Consider the following 23875-nt stretch of genomic DNA (forward strand, 5'->3'; position numbering starts at 1 on the left):
TCTAGCCTGGGTGACGAAGCGAGACTCCATCTCAAAAAAAAAAAAAAAAAAAAGGAAAGAAAGAAAATTTAAAAATCTATAGGTGATAGGAGTTTTTTACTTTTGAGTTTGTTATTAATTTCTGGTTTTATTGCTTTGTAGTCAGGAAATCTTGCTTGTACCCTTTCTACTTTGTTTCTATAAAGCGATCACTACATATGGAACTTTATACGCATATTACATGTACTTGTTTGTGTGTATTATATACATATACACAATACATTCAACTTTATTTTTTCATCTTTGTCTTTTACATCTTGTGTCCTCTGTGGTACGTAACAGTACCCTTGTACATTGTAGGAATATAGTAAAAGCTAGATTTTATTATTTCGAATGGCTGTAAGAGATTCTTTGGTTAAAACAATTTGACCAGGGAATAAGGCTTATATCTTGGTGAACATCTGGAATGAGAAGGAGAAGACTCTACTTAATGTAATACGTTTGCCTTGAGGGTCAGACCATGCTATTTGGGTTCTGCAATTCTCAAGCACAATGTAAATAATGCCAGCACTTTATAAGTGTAAGCTTCTATGGGTTTGACAAGATTCTGAGATGTATTTTCCCTCTTCATAAGCATAAGCACACTCAGTAAAGCTAAATCATTTTACAATATCAAACAAACGAATCAAAACAATCCAACATTCAAGATTCTTTGAAAGCAATTTACAGCTTTATTGGCATCTCCCAAAGAATGTTAATAGGAATCTAATTTATAACATAACTTCAGATTTATTATCATGTTCTCCCCTTTACCATTTCTTTTTATCTTCCTATACCCCTACTGCAACTAATACGGTTCTTTTTGCTTTTCTTTTCAGACTCTCCCAAATCTGTTCTTTCTTTCTCCTTCCCATGAACTCTGGTGTCCTTCCCCACTCCCTGCTTGCCCAGCTGTGTTCCTCCCTGCCACCTTGTTGCTCTTCTTCCAAAGTACAATCCGGTCAGTCTGTCTTAGTGTTTTTCCCATTCTACAGTGACTTTTTATCTATTATTCTGATCAATATAACAAAAATAAGCAGTAGGGCACAATGTTGTCAAATAGAGAATTTTTCTTAGAGAAATCAGTAACAATATTCTAAAATACATTATAAATGCATGTCCTAATTACAATTTATTTTATAGGTGTGACTTCTAAATCTATAAAGGAGATAAGATTTTGTGTACTTGTAAAGACAATCTAATTCTTCATATTAATAATATAGTAGGTTGCTTATTTATGGTAAGTCAATATAGCTTTGATTTTCATCCCTGAGTTGTAGGTTTGTCTTTCTAAGAAGGAATAGACTTATTCAATAAATGATTTTTTTTTTGCAGTCTAAAGAAGGTGCATTTATTGTCAGAGATTCAAGACATTTAGGATCCTACACAATTTCCGTATTTGTGGGAGCTAGAAGGTAAGCATGCGATTTTGGTTACTATAGAAATAATCCCTGGGACAGTCTCCATCACATAGAGAATGTTAGTGAGAGCTTAGCTTAGGGAAAAGATTGTTGGCCTGGAAGTCAGAAAAACCAACCAGTCCATGATATATCCCTAGCATGCTCTGTGTGACATTGCGTAAGTTTCTGAACCTCTCCCGTCTTCCTTTTCTCAACCATAAAGTAAAGAGGGGGAGATTAGTTGTAGTAGACACTGTTGGGGGCTTTCCTCATATCCCTTGGTCTGTTCTGGGATTCACTTGCACAAAAGTCTCTCGCACTCAGAAAGCTTCCTGTGTCTGTCTGCCTGAGGATGTTCTCTGGCTGTGGGAACTTGTGGGCCCCATGGCTAGGCTGAAAGTGCCTGAGAGGTAACATCCCAGGAGCAACCCTACGTTAAAGAGAATGGGAGTTGGTGGATAAATATCTCAGCTTCTTTGCACTTCAGTGGGACAATTGTGAGGTGTGTTCCCCAGTCTCTCCTAGGTTCCGACAAGTATTGAGCCCCAATTGCCCATAGTAGTAACCTACTAACTAATGCACCTGGCATTGGTTTTTCCTCCCTTCTTGTCTCACATCTCCAATTGCTTACAGTGCATATGTTCATTCATTAACCAATACTTGATATTCAATAGGTACTTATATGTATTCATTATGAGATCTACTTTTTTGAACACTAGTCTTGTCACTCAGACAACTTTGGCTGAAGTTACGTTTGAATCTAAGGCCCCAATAATTTAGTTGAGGAATTTTCTTGGCATGGGGAGGCACTTGTTGAATTCAGCCAATCTACTTCTCAGTGTAGTGTTGCTAGGATGAGTTTTAGAACTGGAGTCCTGCTGTTTAATGAGTTGGCTTAGATCCAAAGTGATCTTTCACATTTCTAGTAATTCACATTTTCTTGATTGTAGAAGTATGGAGGCTGCCATAAAACATTATCAGATAAAAAAGAATGAGTCAGGACAGTGGTATGTGGCTGAAAGACATGTCTTTCAATCAATCCCTGAGTTAATCTGGTATCACCAGCACAATGCAGCCGGTAAGTGGGGAACTTCAAACTGGGTGAGTCAGGGAGCCATGCCCTTGATGGGCAATGCATCTTTGGTATCAGGCAAGCAACAGGAGCAAATCTCCCTGTAGAAATAGTTTAAGAGCTTGAAGTACAACCTATCTTTTGAGCAATTATCTTTCTTATTGATGCCTCTTCATTTTTCTGGTTGGTTGGGGGCAAGAGGAAGGTCAATTTCTTATATTTCTACCAGGTTAGAAAAATGATAAATGACAGAGAAGCAAATAGTCATCAATTATTATGCATTTGTTCTGGAAATTTACACAGGGCTAAATGTAATAAGATTTCAAATACCCTAAATAATGATGCTTCTTTCCCTTTGCCCCCATAAATCTGCTCTCTACTTTGGACAATTGTAATAGAAAATTACCCTTATATCTCTGATTCTCTGTTCTTTCTTGTTTGGAGAATATAAAAAGTCACAGAGAACACAGCCTTTCACAGTTACAATTTAGCCTAACTATACCAGAGGCATATTTAACCCATCTCCCCAGCCATTGTTTGCAATAATTGCTATTTGTGCAAACCTATCATCTGTGGAAAGAGGTAGGATCCCAGAAAGTTCCACCACAATTACGATCACCTCTCTGGCCTTCAGCCCTTGCCCAACCTGTGCTGAACCACTCTGAGCCCATGGGGAACCTTCTTATCTCAGCATTGCAGAATTCAGAATCCACTGTTACTTTTCATATTACTTTGACTTCTTGTCTTGCATTTCTTTTTCAGATTTCTCTCATGAAAAGTGTTGACAAATATTCCTTTTGGAAAGAGCTCACTTTTCCATTACACTGGTTCTAAGTATCAGGAATATATCAAGGACATTTTTATCCACTTGTGGGATGCATCCACATGGAATATATCAAAGGACATTTTTATCCACTTGTGGGATGCATCCACATGGATATTCCAGGCAGTCACCGGAATTTTGGTTAAGGATTGAGGGTAAAATATCTGGGTGGGGCCGTAAAGGTCTTAGTTGTAGCTAGAGATAGAGCCAAGATGTCAGTTCTGAGTTTTCTCCTTTACATTCCTCTTTCTCCTTCCTCCAAAGAAAAAAGAAGGAGTGGTTTTGGTGATAAGGTTAAATGAGGTTAGATGAGGGCTTTAACCTGAACTAGCTCTTAGAGTCACTGGTAAGCATCCATTCCTGTTCCCTGTTCAAACTTTTACCATTCTCAAGACTCCTTTACCAAAATTAACCACTGCCCTATTGGCAAATCTGCTGTCTGTGTACCTGACTAGGAAAAGTGAAGTCACCAGGCATGAGCGATCTCCATCTCCTCTTCTGTCCCCATGCCGTCTCATCCTCATTCCCTCCAGTAGTAGTGAGGGCATGCCTGTGCTCTTGCCCTTACCTGCCATCCACTGTTCCTTTCTCTCTTGTATCTCTTCCATTCTTCTGACTGTCTCCCTTTAGCTCTTAACCCTATAAACATGCTTAAGACTTTCTTATCCTAAAAACAAAAACAACTCTCCTCCTGCTGCCCTAATTCTTTCTCCCTTTACACATTGCTCTTGTAAGTCACACTTCTGGAAAAATGTGTCCACATCCACTGTCTCCACTCTCTCACTTTCCATTTACTTTTTAAACATCTATGATCTGTCTTCTGCTTTCAACACTCCATATTTGACCAGTGGCCCCTATATTGACAGTACAGTGGGGCTTTCTAGTTCTCATGTGTTCAGGTCCTCTCTGCTACATTTGGCAGTGTCACTTGTTGCTCCTTCGATGTTTGACACCATCCCTTTTTGGCCTTCTCTAACTCAATAGTTCCTAATGGGTCTTCCCAATGTGCCCTACTTCTACTCTTCCCTTAAATATTGGTTTTGCTCCAGAATCCATCCCTGATCACTACTCTTCTCACCTTAGGCATCTCCCTTTGCATAATCTTCTGTCTGGTAGACAAAGGCACTTGCAATCCTGCAGGCCCTGAATTTCACTGATGAAGTAGGATGCTTCATCTTACACCATTACTCTCCCTCCAAATGTCCTCTTTCTTTTCTCTCTCTCAGGTAATACTAGTATCATCCAGCCCCTTGTAGGGGTTGGAAGCATAGGAATTAAATAGATGCTTCTTAATACCTCACTTCTGATTAATTATCAAATGCAATTGATTTCATATCCTAAATGTGTCTCCTATAGATACCTGCTTCTCCCTATCTTCTAGTGCTGCCCTGATCATTGCTCATTTGGACAACTGCAGTAGCTCTTAACTGGTCTCCTTGCCTCCAATGTTGATTTCCCCTTAATCCATTCTGCTAGTACCAGAGTGATCTATCAGAAATGTAAATCTGGCTGGGTGCAGTGGCTCATGCCTGTAATTCCAACACTTTGGGAGGCCAAGGTGGGTATATTACCTGAGGTCAAGAGTTTAAGACCAGCCTGGCCAACATGGTGAAACCCCATCTCTACTAAAAATACAAAATTAGCCAGTCATGGTGGCACATGCCTGTAATCTCACCTACTCGAGAGGCTGAGGCAGGAGAATCACTTGAACCTGGGAGGCGGAGGTTGCAGTGAGCCAAGATCACACCGTTGCACTCCAGCCTGGGCAACAAGAGTGAAATTCCATCTCAAAAGAAAAAAAAAAAGAATGAAAAGAAAAGAAAAAGAAAAAGAAATGTAAATCTGACTGTGCCCTCCTACTTGGGACTTTTTAATAGCTTCCTCTCACCTGCAGGAAAATGTAATGCTCCCTAGCGTGGCTTATGAGGCCCATCATACCCAGAATACTGCTTACCTTTCCAGTGTAATTTGTCTGGCTCTACCTCCTGAGTTTTGCTCAAGTACCCACCATCATGCTTCACATTTCTAAGTTTCATCTCATGCTGTTACCTCTGCTTAGAAAGTCCTTCATAGTTTCTCCCCATGGGTTAACTCCATGTGTTAGTTTCATCTCAGTCATTTCCTCCCGAACACTTCTTTGAGTCCAACAATGTGTTAAGTGCTCTTTCTCTACATCCCAAGGCACCCTATGTGCATCTCCAGCACAATACTTATTCCTTTCACGTTAGAATGGCCTCTCTCTGCCTGTCTTCCCTCACTGAGCTAGAGCTCCCTGTGGGCAGAGTCCTCATCTTACTCATCTTGGAATCTGCTGGGATCTTTGGGAATCTACCTAGAAGAGTGCCTCGCACACAATAGGCACTTAATATGCGCTTCTTTTTGTTCTTACACTGGTCAAGCTCCTCTCTGTCTTCCAGCATTTACAATGCTGTTCCATCTACCTGGAAGGCTCTTCGTCAATTAATGTCAGCATAGCTGTCATCTTGTCTGAAAGGCCTTGCCTGAGCGCCCACTCTGAAGTAACTATGTTATCTGGTCTGCCTTGCACCTAATCATCATCTTCTGTTTCTTGTGTGTGCATGCACTTGTTATTTTCTCTTCCTCTCACTAGAATGTAGTCTTCATGAGCGCAAGACCGAATCATCAGTCTTGTTCCCTACTGTCTCCCAACATCTAGATACTGTTTTATTAAAAGCACATACCAGGCTTTTAATAAATATTAGTTGAATAAATAAATAATAAATGATTATTAAACTAAGTTGAAATGTAAGGTATATGCCTAAGTGGGTCACTGAAAGGAAAACAAGAGACATTTAATGTATAGGATTCTATATGTTAACCCAATCAAATGAAATCTCATTTACTCTACCATGCTATAAAAAATCAAAAAAACAAAGAGTATAGTAAATGGGCACACTTCAACACTGTTGGTGGTTGAATAAATTAGTACATCCTTTCTGGACACCCTTTGACCTGGAAATCACATTTTTTAAGGTGATAATTTCAGAAGTACAGACAAATGTATGTTGAAGGGCATATGGCATATTTTATAATAGTGAAATCTTGGAAATAAATTTAAGCTCTGTTTATAGTCAATGACATATATCAATTACGTGCATAGTGCAAAAAGCTTTTAACAAAATATTTATATTTCTGTAAAATATATTGGATGTGTTCGTGTTTTCAATTATGCACATAGAGATTTTTGCAAAAATGTTCACCAAGATAATAACAATCTATCTGTGGATACTAAGATTTTGTGAGGGATTTTTTTGGGGTCATCTTTATACTTTCCTAGATTCTTTAAATTGCATACAATGAGTATATATAGATATATATGTACATATATATATATATATATTTGGAAAATGTTTTTCAAATGGGGAAATAAAACTGCTAACTGGTAGAATGAATTTTGTTTGCCTACTTATTTAAAGAATGGTACTATCGTCTAGAATATTTCATTCTTTCTTCTATATTAGCAACTAGGCTTGAAATATTGATTTCTCTCTCTCCTTAGGTCTCATGACTCGTCTCCGACATCCAGTTGGGCTGATGGGCAGTTGTTTACCAGCCACAGCTGGGTTTAGCTACGGTAAAGTGTACACACATGCTGAAGTAAAATAGCAAATCCAGTAGTAAACAATCTACTCTGGCTGGGTGCGGTGGCTCACACCTGTAATCCTGGCACTTTGGGAGGCCAAGGTGGGTGGTTCACCTTAGGTCAGGGGTTCAAGACCACCCTGGCCAAAATGGTGATACCCCGTATCTACTAAAAATACAAAAAATTAGCCAGGTTTGGTGGCGGATGCCTGTAATCCCAGTTACTTGGGAGGCTGAGGCAGGAGAATCACTTGAACCCAGGAGGCGGAGGTTACAGTGAGCCGAGATCATGCCACTGTACTCCAGCCTGGGCAGCAGAGTGAGACTCTGTCTCAGAAAAAAGAAAAAAAAAAGAATCTAAGTTCCCTATTGATTCTTTGAACTCTCAGCACTTCTGAAATGTCTATCTAGAAACATTTCTTCTCAAAGTTTACGTCACCCTTCTGAGATGTTTAAATATGTGCATCTCATAAGGACAATTTAAACTTTGGGGAGAAATGCTTCAGTTTTACCTCAGATTTCACTGTTACATTTCTAGGAGCCTTAATCTTCACCCTTTTGATAAATTACAATTCTTTTTATTTGGATGTTTCGGTTGTTGTTCTTTGGTTACAAGGGTGCCTGGGAAATGATTCCTCTCCAAGAGAAGCTACTAAAAAGAGCTGCTGAAAGTATCATCTTCATCTTTTTTTTTTCTAATAGAACATGCACAAAGTTCAATTTGAACCACTTTCTAGCAAATGTGGTATTTGTGAATCTGTGAGAATAAATAAGTGTCAGGGAATCCTATTTTCTAATTTGGTGACATTTTATTCCTGTAAACTTCGCTCAATAGTGAGATTCAGAATATACTGAAAAAATCAATAACACAATTATACTGGGAAACAAGTAACTGGGACTCAGGGTCTCATTAAGTTAAGAGGGATGGAAGCAAGATTTCTAGCTATTATTGGTGCCCATATTATTCCTCTGGCCCACAGATAGTATATATAATACAAAGTTCTACCATTAACAATTTACTTAAGTTAACATGATTCTTTTTAATTTCTTAAAAATAAACTTAAAACATTTAAAAACAAATAGAATAGTGTACAACTCATAAGTCTATAGCTTGATTTGTTTTGCCTGGTTTGATTACATTATATAAACAGAAAAGGACACTGCATTTTTTTGTGTCTGGCTTCCTCCTCCTCATTACATCTGTGAGTTTCATCCGTGGTCCTGGGTGGGGTTGGTTTATTTCCACTGTGGTGCAGTGCTACACGGCATGACATACCACAACTGATTTAGCCATGCTTCTTGTAGATGGCCATTTGGGTTGTTACCAATTTTTGGCTCTTACAAATAATATTGTTAAGAACATTTCTGTGTGATGTTTGATGAAGTTAAGTGCACATTTACATTCCAGCATATGTTGGATATGTGCTTAAGTGTAGACCTGCTGGGTCACAGGCTATGCATATGTTTAGATTTAGTAGATACAGTCAGTTTTCTAAAGAGCTTTTACAAAATTACACTCCCATCAACAATATATAAGTTCTAGTGGCTCCATACCTTTGCCCTTGCCAATATTTTATTCTAGGTTTTTTTTATACGTTAGCCAATCTGGTGTGTAGTAGTATCTCATTATGGTCTAAATTTACATTTCCCTGATGACTAATTATTTTGGTCAATTTGGCTTAGTGGCCATTTGGATATCCTCTTCATGAGAGAATACTCCATTCAAATTTCTTACCCTTAAAAAAGTTGTCTTCTTTAGTTGATTTATTTATATTCAGAATAAGAATTCTACGTTGGTTGTATATTTTAGAAATATCTTCTAAACTTTTTTAGTTTAGCTTAACTTTTTACTTTCTTAATGGGGGTATTTTTGATGAACAGAAGTTTTATGAAGTATAATTGATCAATATTTTTCTTTGTGGTTATATTCTGTCGAATAAATTCATGCCAATTCCAAGGCCATGAATATATCTTCCCATGTTACTCTTAAAACATACCTATGAGGCCGGGTGTGGTGGCTTATGCCTATAATCCCAGCACTTTGGGAGACTGAGGTGGGCAGATCGCCTGAGCTCAGGAGTTTGAGACCAGGCTAGGCAACATGGTGAGACCTTGTCTCTACTAAAAATACAAAAATTTATCAAGGCGTGGTGGCGTGCCTGTAATCCCAGCTACTTGGGAGGCTGAGGCAGGAAAATCACTTGAACCTAAGAGGTATAGCTTGTAGTCAGCTGAGATCGCGCCACTGCACTCCAGCCTGGGTGACAGAGTGAGACTTTTGTCTCCAAAATAATAATAATAATAATAATAATAATAAAACATACCTTCTATAGGGAGGGGGAATACTTTGCACAGCTGGTAGCAGGGACTGTCAGATTTTACAATTCTTTTAAATGCATTATTCAAAAGTTCCAGCAGATGGTGGTATTGCTGTAGTAAAAGGAGACACTAAACCATTAAGTTTGGCACAGTTCTCAAGAGGGTTCTTTTAAAAACAGTTTATTTTTTCCTGATTTGCTTCCATAAAATGAGAAATATACAGTAAAAATTTCACTTCAGATATACTCTTAGATATATGTGGGTTAGATTTCTAACACTGAATTTGTTTGTTAGATGATTTCATTGGACTTTTCCCTAAGAAGAAAAAGTACCAACGGAGAAAAGCCCTTTAGGGATGGAGTGAGAAGACCAACAGGAAGAACTGAAATCACAGTTTTATTTGCCTTACAAATTTACTCACCAGGAAAAAAAAAAAAAACAGACTGGGAACATAAATATTTTGGGTCCCAGGTCTAGTTTTGGTAGGTTTAGTTTAGAAAGGCACCGAAATGTGTTCGCTGTTCTCTTTGGGAGCAGAGAGTGCGTTTTGCTATCCTTAATTGGTTATACAAACATCACCAAATAAATAAAGTTTGTGTTTTGAAACTTGAGTTCTTGAATTACGTTTAAGCCACAGTGAGAGTATTAAAATGGCTTCATATCGTCTCCACTTTATACATTTTTTAACCGCTCTGTCAAATAATAGATACTTCCTAAACATTTTCCAGCCCTAATATTTTAACATTCTTTCTTTCTACTTGTAACATGGATGTTTTGCTTTTTCAGAAAAGTGGGAGATAGATCCATCCGAGTTGGCTTTTATAAAGGAGATTGGAAGCGGTCAGTTTGGAGTGGTCCATTTAGGTGAATGGCGGTCACATATCCAGGTAGCTATTAAGGCCATCAATGAAGGCTCCATGTCTGAAGAGGATTTCATCGAAGAGGCCAAAGTGATGATGTACGTATAAACAACACTCTGATAAATATCATACCATGCCCTGGTGTCGTGGAAACAACATGAGCTTTGGAGGCAGCCACACCTGGATTCGTGTCACAGCTTTGCTGAAGCTCATTGTGTAACCCAGGCACATTATTTGACCTCTGTGTGACCTGGGTGAATTATTTCACCTTTCCAAGCCTCAATGTCCTCATCTATAAAATGGAATGAAAGTACCTACCTCACTGGATCAATGTGTGAATTAAATAAGAGAATTTATGTAAGTGATGAGACAGGAGAATTCCCTTGACACCTTTGCAGAACCCCTTGTGAAGAGGGTGGCTCACTTACTCAGCCGCTGTGTGCTCAAATCCCTTATGGGAAGAGAAGCATGCAGGTGAGCCAGGGTGAGTGCTTTTGGGCTCCGGCCCCACGACAGTGTCTAGAGGTGTTACAATGCTCTTTTAGCTTTTCCATCTGCAGATGGCTAAGTGTTAACCACCTCAGTGGGAAGTCAGGGTGACAGCCTTTTGCATCCTGCCCTCTTGATACCTGGGTCCTTGTATGGCATCCAGGAAGAATCAGGTCACACGGACTTGAAGGGTGGTGAATGCAGAGATTTTACTGAGTGATGGAGGTGGCTCTCAGTGGGATGGATGGGGAGCTGGAAAGGGGATGGAGTGGGAAGGTGATCTTCCCTGGGAGTTTGACCGTCCTGCAGCCAATCTCATCTCTGACCACCCCCAGCAGAACTCCTCTCAATGTTTAGACACTCCTCCTCTTCTCTTCTTCTCTGCTGCCCTGCTCTGTCACCTGCCAATGGAGCTTGGGGTTTATATGGGCACAGTACAGCGGTGTGGCAGGCTAGAGCAGTCTTGGCAAGGGCAGCATCTGGGCACAAAAATAAAAATGTCTGTTCCCATTTAGGGCTGCAGGTTTCCAGGCTTGAAGGTGGGGATTTTGCTGGGGAACTGCCCTCTTCTACCTAGTATTTCCCTGCCTTCCGTCGGTATCAGTGACAAGCAAGTGTGTTCTTTTCAGCTCAATAATAGGTGCTTTACAAGTACTCTTTTTTTTTTTTTTTTCCTTTTCCCAGAAGCAAAAATAATGGTTATGTCTTAGTAGTGATATACTAGTCATCTTTTGAAAGGGCATCCTCCAGTGGCCAAAAAGAGTTAGTGGTTTTTTAAGGATAAAAAAGTATTTGCTTTCAGAGGACATAAGGGTCCAGAGCTTTAAAAGAAGTGGCTCTTTGTAGACCGTTGGACACAACTCTTCTGTGATTTCCTGGGACAGCATTTCGACTCAGTTGAACCCATTTCTGTGGCTCATTAACTGTAATAACCTGAGCGGGACCAGGACAGGCCAATAATTTGACCATAGTTCAAATTAACATTCTTTAAATATTTGTTCCACATTTATTTAGAGGAAAAACAATGCTGCGACCAAGAAAAACTCCAGATGGCATTATTTAGATTCTGCTCTGTTTTCCAGAGAAATTTAGTTCTGACCCACACTTGCAGACTCCAACTAGAAAAACAAACAAACAAACAAAAAACAAGCAAACAATAATCAGAGGTGATTAACTGGACCCATTCTCGATTAACTGGACCCATTCTCTTTCGAAGGCAGAGCAAGTATATCCCTTGGGGCTCTCAACCCATACCCCAAGGGTCCTGTCAAAATATCCTTTCCATTGACTTACAATAGAATGAATTCCAAGGGAAGTTATTACAAACACAATTTCCCAGTGACACCAGCTTCCCAATGATGTTTTTGTGTCCTTAGGTGCCCCAGGCCCCTATCTCTATCTGCCTTTGCTTCCTGTAGCTATCTGCATCCTACCATGGTTTTTCTATACCTAAAGGACAAAAATTGTATTCCTGTGTTGGATTAAATAGGCATAAAAAAAGAATGAATGGGAGACAAGTGATTCAGGGAGAGTTAAAAACATATTTGAGAGACAAGTGATTCAGGGAGAGTTAAAAACATATTTGAATATCTATCAAACAAGAAAGAATTGAAGATGTTTAATGTCATAATGAGAGAATTCTTGAAAGGTACAAGCCTGATTGGGCATTTGAGGTCAGGGTCTTTGAGGACAATATTTCCCCTGATTTATTTTGGGAGGCCAACATGGGAGGATCACTTGAGCCTAGGAGTTTGAAACCAACCTAGGTAACATGGCGAAACCCTGTCTCTACAAAAAAATAAAAAAACTAGCCAGGCATGGTAGTCAGCACTTGTAGTCCCAGCTACTCAGGAGGCTGAGGTGGGAGGATCAATTGAGCTCAGCAAGCTGAGGCTAGAGTGAGCCATGATGGCACCACTGCACTCCAGCCTGAGTGACAGAGTGAGACCCTATCATACACACACACACACACACACACACACACACACACACACACAAATCCCTGATTTCTAAAAAAGTGAGGCAGAAAATCTTCCATTCTAACATCCTATTGCAAATATATTTATTTTTAAAATAGTTGACATGCATTGACATACTATGTACCAAGTATATACAGCTTTGCACACATTCGCTCATTTCCGTGTGTGGTTTAAATATTACCTCTCTCAGGAGGTCTCCTCTGACTACTCTGTTTAAGCTGGCATACCCACTGCCAAATGCTTTCTGTTGTATCGCTTTGTGTTAGTTCCATCAAAGTACTTGTCATACTCTGAAGCTTCATGTGCAGTTGTTTTATTTCTCTCCCACTAGCATGCAAGCTCTCTAATAATATAACCTTTTATTTATTTCTCCTGTTAAACCTGGTGAGTGTTAAAAGGATGAATAGCATGTAGTTGGTGCTTAAAAAACATTTATGGATTATTGAATGAGTTAATGAATCCTCACCACAACTCCAAGAGGTAGCTTCTATTAAGATCCCAACTTTATAGATAAGAAAGAGAACATTTAGAAGGCTTATTGTAAACCAAAATGTATCTGAGACAAGTCTCAATTAATTTAAGAGTTTACTTGGCCAAGGTTAAGGACATGCCCATGACAGCCTCAGGAGGTCCTGATAATATGTGCCCAAGGTGATCGGCCTATGAAATGTAAAAATGGCTTCACACATTTTAGGAAGACATAAGACATCAATCCATCCATGTAAGATGTACATTGGTTTGGTCTGGAAAGGCAGGACAACAGGGAGTGGTGAAACAGGAGAGTTTTCTGGCCCCCACTTGCAGGACATGCAACAGAGGTGTGGCTCTCTGTTCAGCCAACATGACCTTTTACAGGATGGGGAGCATGCAGATGGGCAGGTGCAGGAATCAGGGTGAGTGCTTTTGGGCTCTAGCCCAACGGCAGCATCTAGGGGTGGGTGTCTGCAACTCCCAAAGCCCAAGTGGGTCTGTGTTGTAGTGTGCTCTTTTAGCCTTGTGATCTGCAGATGGCTTAAGGGTTAACCAGCTCAATGAACCCTCTGCCTTTTTGCAAGGGCAGGGGGCCAGTGTGACAGTTTTCTGTATCTCAAGCTCTTGTCCAGTGTCCTGGAAGAACAGGTCACACACAGACTTGAAGGAAGCATGTGGGGTTTTATTGAGTGTTGGAGGTGGCTCTCAGCAGGATGGATGGGAAGCTGGACGGGGGATGATGGGGTGGGAAGATGATCTTCCCCTGGAGTTTGGCCATCCAACAGCTGATTCTCTGACTGGTCCAGCCGAACTCCTCCTGACGTTCCTTCTCTTCTCCCCTTCTCTGCTATACCATTCTGCGGTTTGTCTATTCATCTCCTCGTCTGCTTCTGGACCTGGAGTTTGCGATTTATATGGGTACAGGATAGGGGGCGTGGTGGGCCAAAAAGCAACTTTTGGGGCACAAAAACAGGAATGGCTGTTCTCACTTAGGGCCATAGGTATCTAGGCTTGAGGGTGAGGACTTTCCTGGGGAAATTGCCATCTTCTACCCAGTATTTCCCTGTCTCCTGTCCATATCGGTGGGGGCTTCCAAGTCATAGGCAGATTCAAAGATTTTCTGATTGACAGTTGGTCGAGTTATTATCCAAAGAACTGGAGTCAATGGAAAGGAACATCTGGGTTACTATAAAGAGTTGTGGAGACCAACACAGATGGTCTGTGTTTATTATACAGATGAAACTTCCAGGTAGGAGATTTCAGGGAAAATAGATTGTAAATATTTCTTAGTAGACTTAAAGAGTCTGTTCTATCAGTCTCACTGTCTGTGTTGATGTTAATGGTTATGAGGCATGTCCAACTCCCTCTTCCCATCGTGGCCTGAACTAGTTTTACAGGTTAACTTTGGAATGCCCTTGGCTAAGAAGAGGAGTCCATTCAGATGGTTAGGGGCTTAGAATTTTATTTTTGGTTTACATTATGTAATTTGCCTGTAGTCCCACAACAAAACATCGTTAGAGCTTCTAATTGAAATCAAAACTGTGAACTATCTGGGCACAAAAACCGTGATCTTAATGAACATAATTATCAATACACTCTTGGAAAACTAATATATGTCAGAGGGCAAGAGATGGAAAGAGGAGAATTGTTTCAGGATACATTTTTGAGATAAAGTCATCAAGACTTGCTGATAAATTGAATGTGGCAGGTAGTTGGAAGAAACCAGAGGAATGAAGATGACGCTAGGGTTTTGGTGTACATTATTATATTAGGCAAGGGTGGCATCATTTACAAAGACGGGGGAAGACCAAATAGGTTTAGGGGGAAAAATCAAGAATTCTGCTTTGGACATGTTGGATTTGAGAAGCCTGTTATTTATTAGGTGTGATCAAGTGTTGAGGTAAATATATGAGTCTGGGGTTCAGGAAAAAGGTCAGAGGGTATTAACTTGAGAGTGATCAAAAAGATATGATGATATTTAAAAGCCTGAAACTTAATGCGATTACTTAGGGAAAGAGAATAATTAGAAAAGGAGAACTGGAGAAGCCTGCAAAGGGTCTGAAAATATTTAAATAACAAATTTAAATAAATTTAAATGTGTGTTTGCCCTATGATGAATCCCACATACTTCTCTAAACTGAGAAATAATGTGTATTAAGAAGACCTAGAGGTATAACAAACAAGAATGTAGATTTTCCATTTGCATCTTTCTATGCTTGTGAGAAATATTTGTCATATTTGTTAGACTGAATCACATGCGAGTGTTTGTTTTTGCCTGATTTCTGATAAAGGTTTGCCTGATTTCTGTTAGATTTTTACCAGTGATCTTGATAAGGAAATGCAGTAACGTTTCAATTCTCAAATGCTTCCATGTGGGTATCAACTTGGTGGATTTCCTGTGGCAAATTAATATTTCATCTCAAGACTTGCTTTTCTGCACTTACTCTATATACATGTAAACTGTATCCCTTAACTGATAGTACATTTTATGAATTCAAAAAGTAAATCAGACAAAATATATATAATATATATATATATCTCCAAATTAAGATAATGTTAAGTTCTCTGAATGCCTCTCTTCCTCATTAACTGGAGTGTTTTCACAAGCTGATTTTATGGTAACGAGTCAAAAATCGTTCATATACATTGTGTTAAGGTACGCAGTCTTCCCAAGTCACTGATTTTATTTTACCTTTATGAATGAAAAGAAGCAATAATTTTTCAAGGTACATTTGACACAAGGTACATCTTGTAAAATTATAAGCATTAATTTGAATATTATTTTCCATGATGACTAGTTGGCATAAAAGGCTTTTAGAGATTGAATATAATATTCCACACACACGCACACAAAACCAATAAACTTTTGAAGTCTAAATAACTAAAAAGTTCTGGGTATGTTTTAATAGGCAACATTCAAGGCTTGTGTGTGTGTGTGTGTGTGTGTGTGTGTGTGTGATTACGAAATACACTGCAAGTTTTCATGTTGGTAAATGTTTTTTAGTTTCCAACTTTATCTACAAATTTCCTTTTAAAGAACTTCATGCTTTAGAATTTAATTTTTGTTTTCTTTTTTGTCTTTTTTTTTTCTTTTTCTGAAGAACGGGGTCTTGCTATATTGCCCAGGCAGGTCTCGAACTCCTGGGCTCAAGCTATCCTCCCGCCTCTTGCCTCCCTGAGAGCTGGGATTACAGGTGTGAGCCACCGCGCCCGGCCTGTTTTCTTTTTTAGTCACTCTTTCCTCCCTCTTGTCTGTCCAGAATTTTTCATCTGGACAGCTGCAGGTAGGAAAGTTGGAATTCAAGGAACAGGAAAGGAAATTTGCTTGACCTAGCAAGGATAAACAGTGATGTAGAAACAAAAGGATTATAGAATGAAGAGGAGAAAAATAAAATGCTTACGTGTAGAATATAGTGCATGTAATATTCTGTCTCCACTCTGCCTTTGGAATTACCACTTAAACTCTTGACCCCACATTCTCAGTGCATTAAGTGGCAAGGAAACTGCACTACTTTCTCTGTGTTTGGGTTGATTTTTATCTTATCTTGATAATGAGAGTGATAAATAGATGGTAAATATTACCAGTTGTGTTCAAACATTTTAAAATGCAAACACAATTCTGCTCACTGGTGTATGTTTTTCTTCACCAGGAAATTATCTCATTCAAAGCTAGTGCAACTTTATGGGGTCTGTATACAGCGGAAGCCCCTTTACATTGTGACAGAGTTCATGGAAAATGGCTGCCTGCTTAACTATCTCAGGGAGAATAAAGGAAAGCTTAGGAAGGCAATGCTACTGAGTGTATGCCAGGATATATGTGAAGGAATGGAATATCTGGAGAGGAATGGCTATATTCATAGGGATTTGGTAAGTATGGTGCAAATTTACTTTTTTTTATGTATCATACCTGTATTCAGAAGGATGTGACAATTACTTTCAATACTTTGAACAATGTGTCCTTGATTTACTTTTTAAACATTTACCTATTCATGCAATTTGTTGTAAAATGTAACTTTGTTTTTAATTGCTCATTGATGCTGTAGCTGTAAAGGCCCGATGGGTTCACCTTGCCTGCTGCCTAGACAGAGCCGATTTATCAGGACAGAGGAATTGCAGTAGAGAAAGAGTAATTCACACAGAACCGTCTGTGCAGGAGACTGGAGTTTTATTATTACTCAAATCAGTCTCCCCGAGCATATGGGGATCAGAGTTTTTAAGGACAACTCGGTGGGTAGGGGGAAGCCAGTGAGCCAGTAGAGCTGATTGGTTGGGTAGGAGATGAAACCATTGGAAGTTGAAGCTGTCCTCATGCTGAGTCAGTTCCTGGGTGGGGGGCAGAAGACTGGGTGAGCCAGTTAATCGATCTGGGTGGTGCTAGCTGATCCATCAAGTGCAGGGTCTGCAAAATATCTCAAGCACTGATCTTAGGAGCAGTTTAAGGAGAGTCAGAATCTTGTAGCCTCCAGCTGTCTGACTCCTAAACCATAATTTCTAATCTTGTGGCTAATTTGTTAGTCCTACAAAAGAAGTCTAGTACCCAGGCAAGAGGGAGGTTTGTTTTGGGAAAGGGCTGTTATCATCTTCGTTTTAAACTATAAACTATAAATTCCTCCCAAAGTTAGTTTAGCCTATGCCCAGGAATGAACATGGACAGCTTGGAGCTTAGAAGCAAGATGGAGTCAGTTAGGTTCTCAGTCATAATTTTGCAAAGATGATTTCATAGCCAAGTAAGGCTTTACTCTAAATATGCCTTGAACTAATTAACCACCTAAACTATCATGTGACTAAAACTGATTTCTTTTCCTTTCCGCTCTCCCTTCTTCCTTCTCTTCCTTCTTCTTTCTTTCCTTCCACCTTTCTCTCTTTCAATCCGTAATCAAACATGTATCGAGTGCCTAGTATATGCCAAGCATTCTGCTAAGCACTGGAGATACAACAGTGAAGAACAAGTTCCAGTTTTAGTCTCCACTTTATCTAAAGAATGTCACCTAGGGGCATAACTGCTCCTGATGTGGAGGTAGTTTGGCCCTAACAGGATTGCAAGAGCACTACTGGCATTATTGAAGAGACTAGGAATGCTAAATTATTTTTTTCTGTAATGCTCAGAACATTCCTATTTAAATAAATGATTGTCTTGCCCCAAACCATATGCTAACAGCACTGCTTCCCTGCACTGCTACCTCCCCTTGAGTCACACTTTCTGTCCATTCCACATTTATTCGTGATATTCACACTATTCCCTTGATGTCCTTATGTTCTTCCATGTCTCATTTCTAAATCTAAAAATTAACTCAAGTGAGAACTGGAGAAGTCTATGAGAAATCCCTGATATCGCCCCTTGGAAGTAATTCTGTGCTTCCATCACACATGATCAAAGTGATCATATTACTCACTGTTCAGGCAGGAGTATTTTGGGTAGAAAAAGGGAGCATAGTTACATTGGCCCCAGCACACCTTGGGAAGTATGCTTATCCTACCCATGGCTTGGAACACTCAGGGCATTTGCTATTTACTGCTTCACCCAATAGTTAATTATTTACATCATTTATACAAATACTAGAGTCTATCTTAGGAGACTTAGAGTCTTTGAGATCAAGGCCTAGATATCTGAGATGCCACGCAGTGATTAAGAACACCGGTCACAAACAATCATTCTCAAACTTCAAACTTTGGTGTGCATTACAATTACTTGGAAGCTTTTAGAAAAATCGCAATAGCCAGGCCATACGCCAGACCAATTAAATCAGAATCTCTGTGGCTGAAACCCAGGCATCAATATTTTTTGAAAATTCCCCTGATGAGCCCCACGTGAAGTTGAGGTTGAGAATGACTGCTCTAGAGCCAGGCTAGCTGGGTTGAAATATTGTCTCTGTTTTTTATTAGCTGTGAGACCTTGGGCAAGCTAGTTAACCAGTAAAGTGGTATTAATTATAGCACCTTCCTCATATGGGTTTGTTGGGAGAATTACATGAATTAATAAACAGTGTCTAGCATGTGGAGGAGCTCAGCAATGCTAACTATTGCTATTACAGAGATAGATCATTAAAAAAAAAAAAAATCCCTAAAGGCACATTCCCCGGTATCCAGCACCTAGCAGAAATGAGCAAATCTTTGAGTGGATGAATACGGTATAAACTCCACCTGGCTCACTTTCCTAGTCTGCAGGTTTGTCTTTCCGGATAACAATTGGGTGACAGTTCTGGTCATTTTATTTGCTCCAAATGGCTTCTTGCAGGCCCTCCTACTCCTGTTTTTTTCCTTGTTTGCTCATTTTCCTTTGGGTTCTATTTTATCTCCCTATATGCTACTTGAAATATGTCCGTCAACAATGAGTCTTTTACCTGTCAAGAACTTTTCTTGTGGTTTGGTCATTGCTAGGACTTGCTGGCATCTTCTAAACTGGTTCCTTATGATTTATTATTTCAAGTTTCTTGCTTTTGTTGCTTGACTAATTGAACGACAAATTAGCTGAAAAGAGGAAAATTCTGCCAAATAGTTTATCTAGTTTACCTACATGAGGCTAAATAATCAGATCAATGGTTTTCTTGATTAAGTTGCTGAAAATGAATTGCTTTGGCATCAGATATATTGTTTCTACATAGCATTATATTCAGTTCATTGTGATAATTTTAAGAAATATGAAATTATCACTGTAAACAGTTATCTTTAGTGAGATATGTTTTAAAATATATTTTCTTAATTTTATTACATATTAGAGATCCCAAAGATATAAAATGACTATGCCTTATCTGTTATGTATTTTGGGCTTTTCTATAAAGATGTTAAAAATATACACTATTTTTGTGCCAAGATTCATAGTTGTATCATCTTTCAGATTGAATTAATCCTGAGGGCAGGCTGGGCATGGTGGCTCACACCTGTAATCCCAGCACTTTGGGAAGCCAAGGTGGGTGGATCATTTGAGGCCAGGAGTTCAAGACCAGCGTGGGCAGCATGGTGAAACCCCATCTCTACTAAAAACAGGAAAATTAGCTGGGTGTGGTGGTGTGTGCCTGTAGTACCAGCTACTTAAAAGGCTAAGGTGGGAGGATGGTTTGACCCCAGGAGGGGAAGGTTGCAGTGAGCCAACATGGTGCCATTGCACTCCAGCTTGGGTGACAAAGCCAGATCCTGTCTCAAAAAAAAAGTGAAGGCAAACTATTGAATCTATACCATTGATGGATATTACCATAAAAATGACTTGGCTGTCCACACAGAGAGGTAGTGTGGGGTCCAAATAACCTAAGGAAGAGGAGATGAAAACCTCTTGAAATAAAAGCTTGTATTCAAACTTGGATTATTTTCTTCTTTCCATAGGCGGCAAGGAATTGTTTGGTCAGTTCAACATGCATAGTAAAAATTTCGGACTTTGGAATGACAAGGTACATGCTATGTATATATATATGTATTTTGTTTGTTTGTTTGTTTACTGATAAACTGAAGGTGCTGCAGACTGTGTTTTTATCTTCCTAGGTTGTAGGCCTGGTCGTATGGCCTACTGACCCACTTTGAATTTTGGGACATATACCAATTTTAGCTGTGAGATAAATGTTTACTGTGGGCTATTCTTCTCATCTTTTAACAAAACTATGGTACATCTTAAAATTAAAAAAGGAATTTCTTGGTCCACTGAGAAACATGAAGAAAAAAGCATTTCTGATATACATATGTTTGTGGAAGAAAAAGAAATAAATTGGTTTGCTCAGCTCTCATTTTTCTATGTCCTCACCAAACATTTCTATTATTAAGTATAGTAGTTGACTTTAAGTCTACAATTCGAGTGTGAAAAATTTAACCATATTTTTCTACAACTCAATATTATTTAACTTTTGAGCATCCTTTCTTGGGGTGGTGCTAGAAATATAATCCCAGGGAATTTGGGGTTTCTCTCCAGCTTCCCTAAGCTTCAAAGTCCAAGTTCTCGTGTCTCGTGGGGCTATAGTACTGGTAGGGAGGTGACTTTCTGGTCATTTTGTTATCCGTGTGCATGGCATCATTGCAGCCACCATCCTCTGGTCTTGTCTTTGGCTGGCCATTCAAACAGGTAGCTGCTAACCCATACTGAATTTTTTCTGCAAGATTCCTTCAGAACTGGCATTTTTTTTTTTTTTTTTTGACAGAGTCTTGCTCTGTCACTCAGGTTGGAGTGCAGTGGTGCTCTCTTGGCTCACTGCAGCCTCGACCTCCCAGGCTCAAGCTATCCTCCTGCCTCAGCCCCCCGAGTAGCTGGAACTACAGGCACATGCCAGCACGCCCAGCTAATTGTTTATTTTTGGTAGAGATGGGTTTTCACCATGTTGGCCAGGCTGGTCTTGAACTCCTGACATCACATATCCACCCACCTCGGCCTCCCAAAGTGCTGTGATTACAGGTGTGAGCAGTCTCACCTGGCTGGCATTCTTTATGATTACAAAACTCCATGGTGTGATCTCAGATCTCATTTACCTAGGAACATCCACAGCCATTTGTTCATTGGCATCTTTCTGCCTTTCCGAGGGCTCTACCTGGGGAAAAGAGCACCGGTTCTTTGTCACTTTTAAATCCCACCAACCTAATGTGGGAGTAGGAGCTTCTTTCCTAAAGGACTTGGGCAGCCCTTTAGGGTACAAGATACAGGACCCTAACCCACTGATCTACTAAAGAAAAGTACCCCCCTTTTCTTTCCCTTCTATTTTCCCCATTCCTCTAGCTCAAGGGATCTTTTTCTAGATAGTGGTGGTAATAGGGGTGGTAGTAGTGAGATCTCACTCCTGTTCATGGCCCATTTTCCAAGATATTTTGTTAATAACTCAATCTTTCTTCTCTGAAGAGCCTAGACTTGAAAAATTCAAAATCTATAGACAATGGCTTTTCTCTGTTTTCTGTTATTCATTCTTTACCTAAGTAGAATTACCTGTGACTCAATAAAGCTCTGATAGGTGGAGGGAGGTAGTGTATATAAAAAAAAGTGAGAGTGTAGGGGCAGCATTAATAAACGCTGTGAAAACACTATATTGTATACTTAAGGGGTAACAAGCACAAGTTTATTTTTGTCTCTTCTCCGCAGTTTCTCACATTTGGACATCCCTGTGTACAATTCTCAAAAAAGAGAGAGGGTTCAACTTGTTATTTTTTTAAGGAGATGGTAGTTATTCTTGATTTCTTTCCATATAGGGCCATTCTAATGCATTGGAGATTTGTCATATCGGAAGCATTATGTTCATATACTTTTACTTTCCCCCCTTCTCTATGCCCCACAAAAAAACATGCACATGAATGAAAATTCGGCATCCAACTTTGAATCATTCATTTCCATTTTAAGAAGAGTGGTCTTTGTTTTCTCCACCCCTGGGAAGAGTGGTCTTTTATTTCCTTTTTATAATCTTGGTTGTTAGAGCTTTTAGCATGCTTCTTTGTAGAGTTAAGAATTTACCATAATTAACATAAACAGTGAGCCACGTTTGGAACTGAAGCAGCATTGTCATTTTCAGAGGTCCACATAAAACAAACACAATTGAGACTTGGTTTGGGGAGGAAACATTATCAGGGACACTTTCACACTCTACTAACAAGAAGGCGTCCACAACCTTTCTGGGGTAAAATAATTTGTCTTTTAGCAACTTAGAGTTAACTAAAGGGATCTGAAGTAAATAGAGCTTGGAGGTAATTAACACAATGTGCTTTGAATCTGATAACCTTAGGTACGTTTTGGATGATGAGTATGTCAGTTCTTTTGGAGCCAAGTTCCCAGTCAAGTGGTCCCCTCCTGAAGTTTTTCTTTTCAATAAGTACAGCAGTAAATCTGATGTCTGGTCATTTGGTGAGTGCGTCTGATGTTCATTTGCTGGAGCTTGATTTAATAAAATGGGCAATATGTTATTTTTAACTTTGATTTCCTAATTGAAGTAGCATTTTTTTTAAAGTCTTCTTGTAATTGTGCTTCCTTCTATGTGTTCTAACCACATCCCGACTGTCTTTGGCAACTGGTGTCACATGCCTTCTTACATAAGTCTGCCTTTTGGATCTTTCCCTTCCTCCATGGGCACTCACTGTAAAACCGTAACAAAGAGTCTACTGATCTAGAAAACAAACTCAGATAAGTTTTCCCCTCCGCAGAGGCTTGAAGGAAAAATGATCTTACGACATTGTTTAGAGTGTAATTAATAAACTTCATTGTCTAAACTGTGAAGCAGCTTGACTATTTTCCAGTTATTCAGTTGTTAACCTGAACTTAAACCTGAGTTTTAAAAATGGTGGCATCCAGTTTCATCCATGTCCCTACAAAGGACACGAACTCATCATTTTTTATGGCTGCATAGTATTCCATGGTGTATATGTGCCACATTTTCTTAATCCAGTCTATCGTTGTTGGACATTTTGGTTGGTTCCAACTCTTTGCTATTGTGAATAGTGCTGCAATAAACATACGTGTGCATGTGTCTTTATAGCAGCATGATTTATAGTCCTTTGGGTATATACCCAGTAATGGGATGGCTGGGTCAAATGGTATTTCTAGTTCTAGATCCCTGAGGAATCGCCACACTGACTTCCACAATGGTTGAACTAGTTTACAGTCCCACCAACAGTGTAAAAGTGTTCCTATTTCTCCACATCCTCTCCAGCACCTGTTGTTTCCTGATTTTTTAATGATGGCCATTCTAACTGGTGTGAGATGGTATCTCACTGTGGTTTTGATTTGCATTTCTCTGATGGCCAGTGATGATGAGCATTTCTTCATGTGTTTTCTGGCTGCATAAATGTCTTCTTTTGAGAAGTGTCTGTTCATGGGAATTGAACAATGAGAACTCATGGACACAGGAAGGGGAACATCACATTCCGGGTACTGTTGTGGGGTGGGGGGG

At 39.5% G+C, this 23875-nt stretch overlaps 1 protein-coding gene across 1 annotated transcript in view; it reads left to right on the forward strand.

Annotated features, from left to right (window-relative positions):
- Positions 1 to 23875, forward strand: part of TXK (TXK tyrosine kinase) — a 70534-nt gene that overhangs the window by 38232 nt on the left and 8427 nt on the right. The window contains exons 7-13 of the mRNA XM_032135381.2: positions 1354 to 1433; positions 2369 to 2496; positions 6834 to 6908; positions 10022 to 10193; positions 16685 to 16901; positions 20352 to 20416; positions 22715 to 22833. Of these exons, the coding sequence (XP_031991272.1) occupies positions 1354 to 1433; positions 2369 to 2496; positions 6834 to 6908; positions 10022 to 10193; positions 16685 to 16901; positions 20352 to 20416; positions 22715 to 22833 (856 nt within the window). The remainder of the gene's footprint in view (positions 1 to 1353; positions 1434 to 2368; positions 2497 to 6833; positions 6909 to 10021; positions 10194 to 16684; positions 16902 to 20351; positions 20417 to 22714; positions 22834 to 23875) is intronic.

The sequence above is a fragment of the Hylobates moloch genome, unplaced genomic scaffold, assembly GCF_009828535.3.
Source record: "Hylobates moloch isolate HMO894 unplaced genomic scaffold, HMol_V3 SCAFFOLD_17, whole genome shotgun sequence".
Classification (NCBI taxonomy): Eukaryota; Metazoa; Chordata; class Mammalia; order Primates; family Hylobatidae; genus Hylobates; species Hylobates moloch.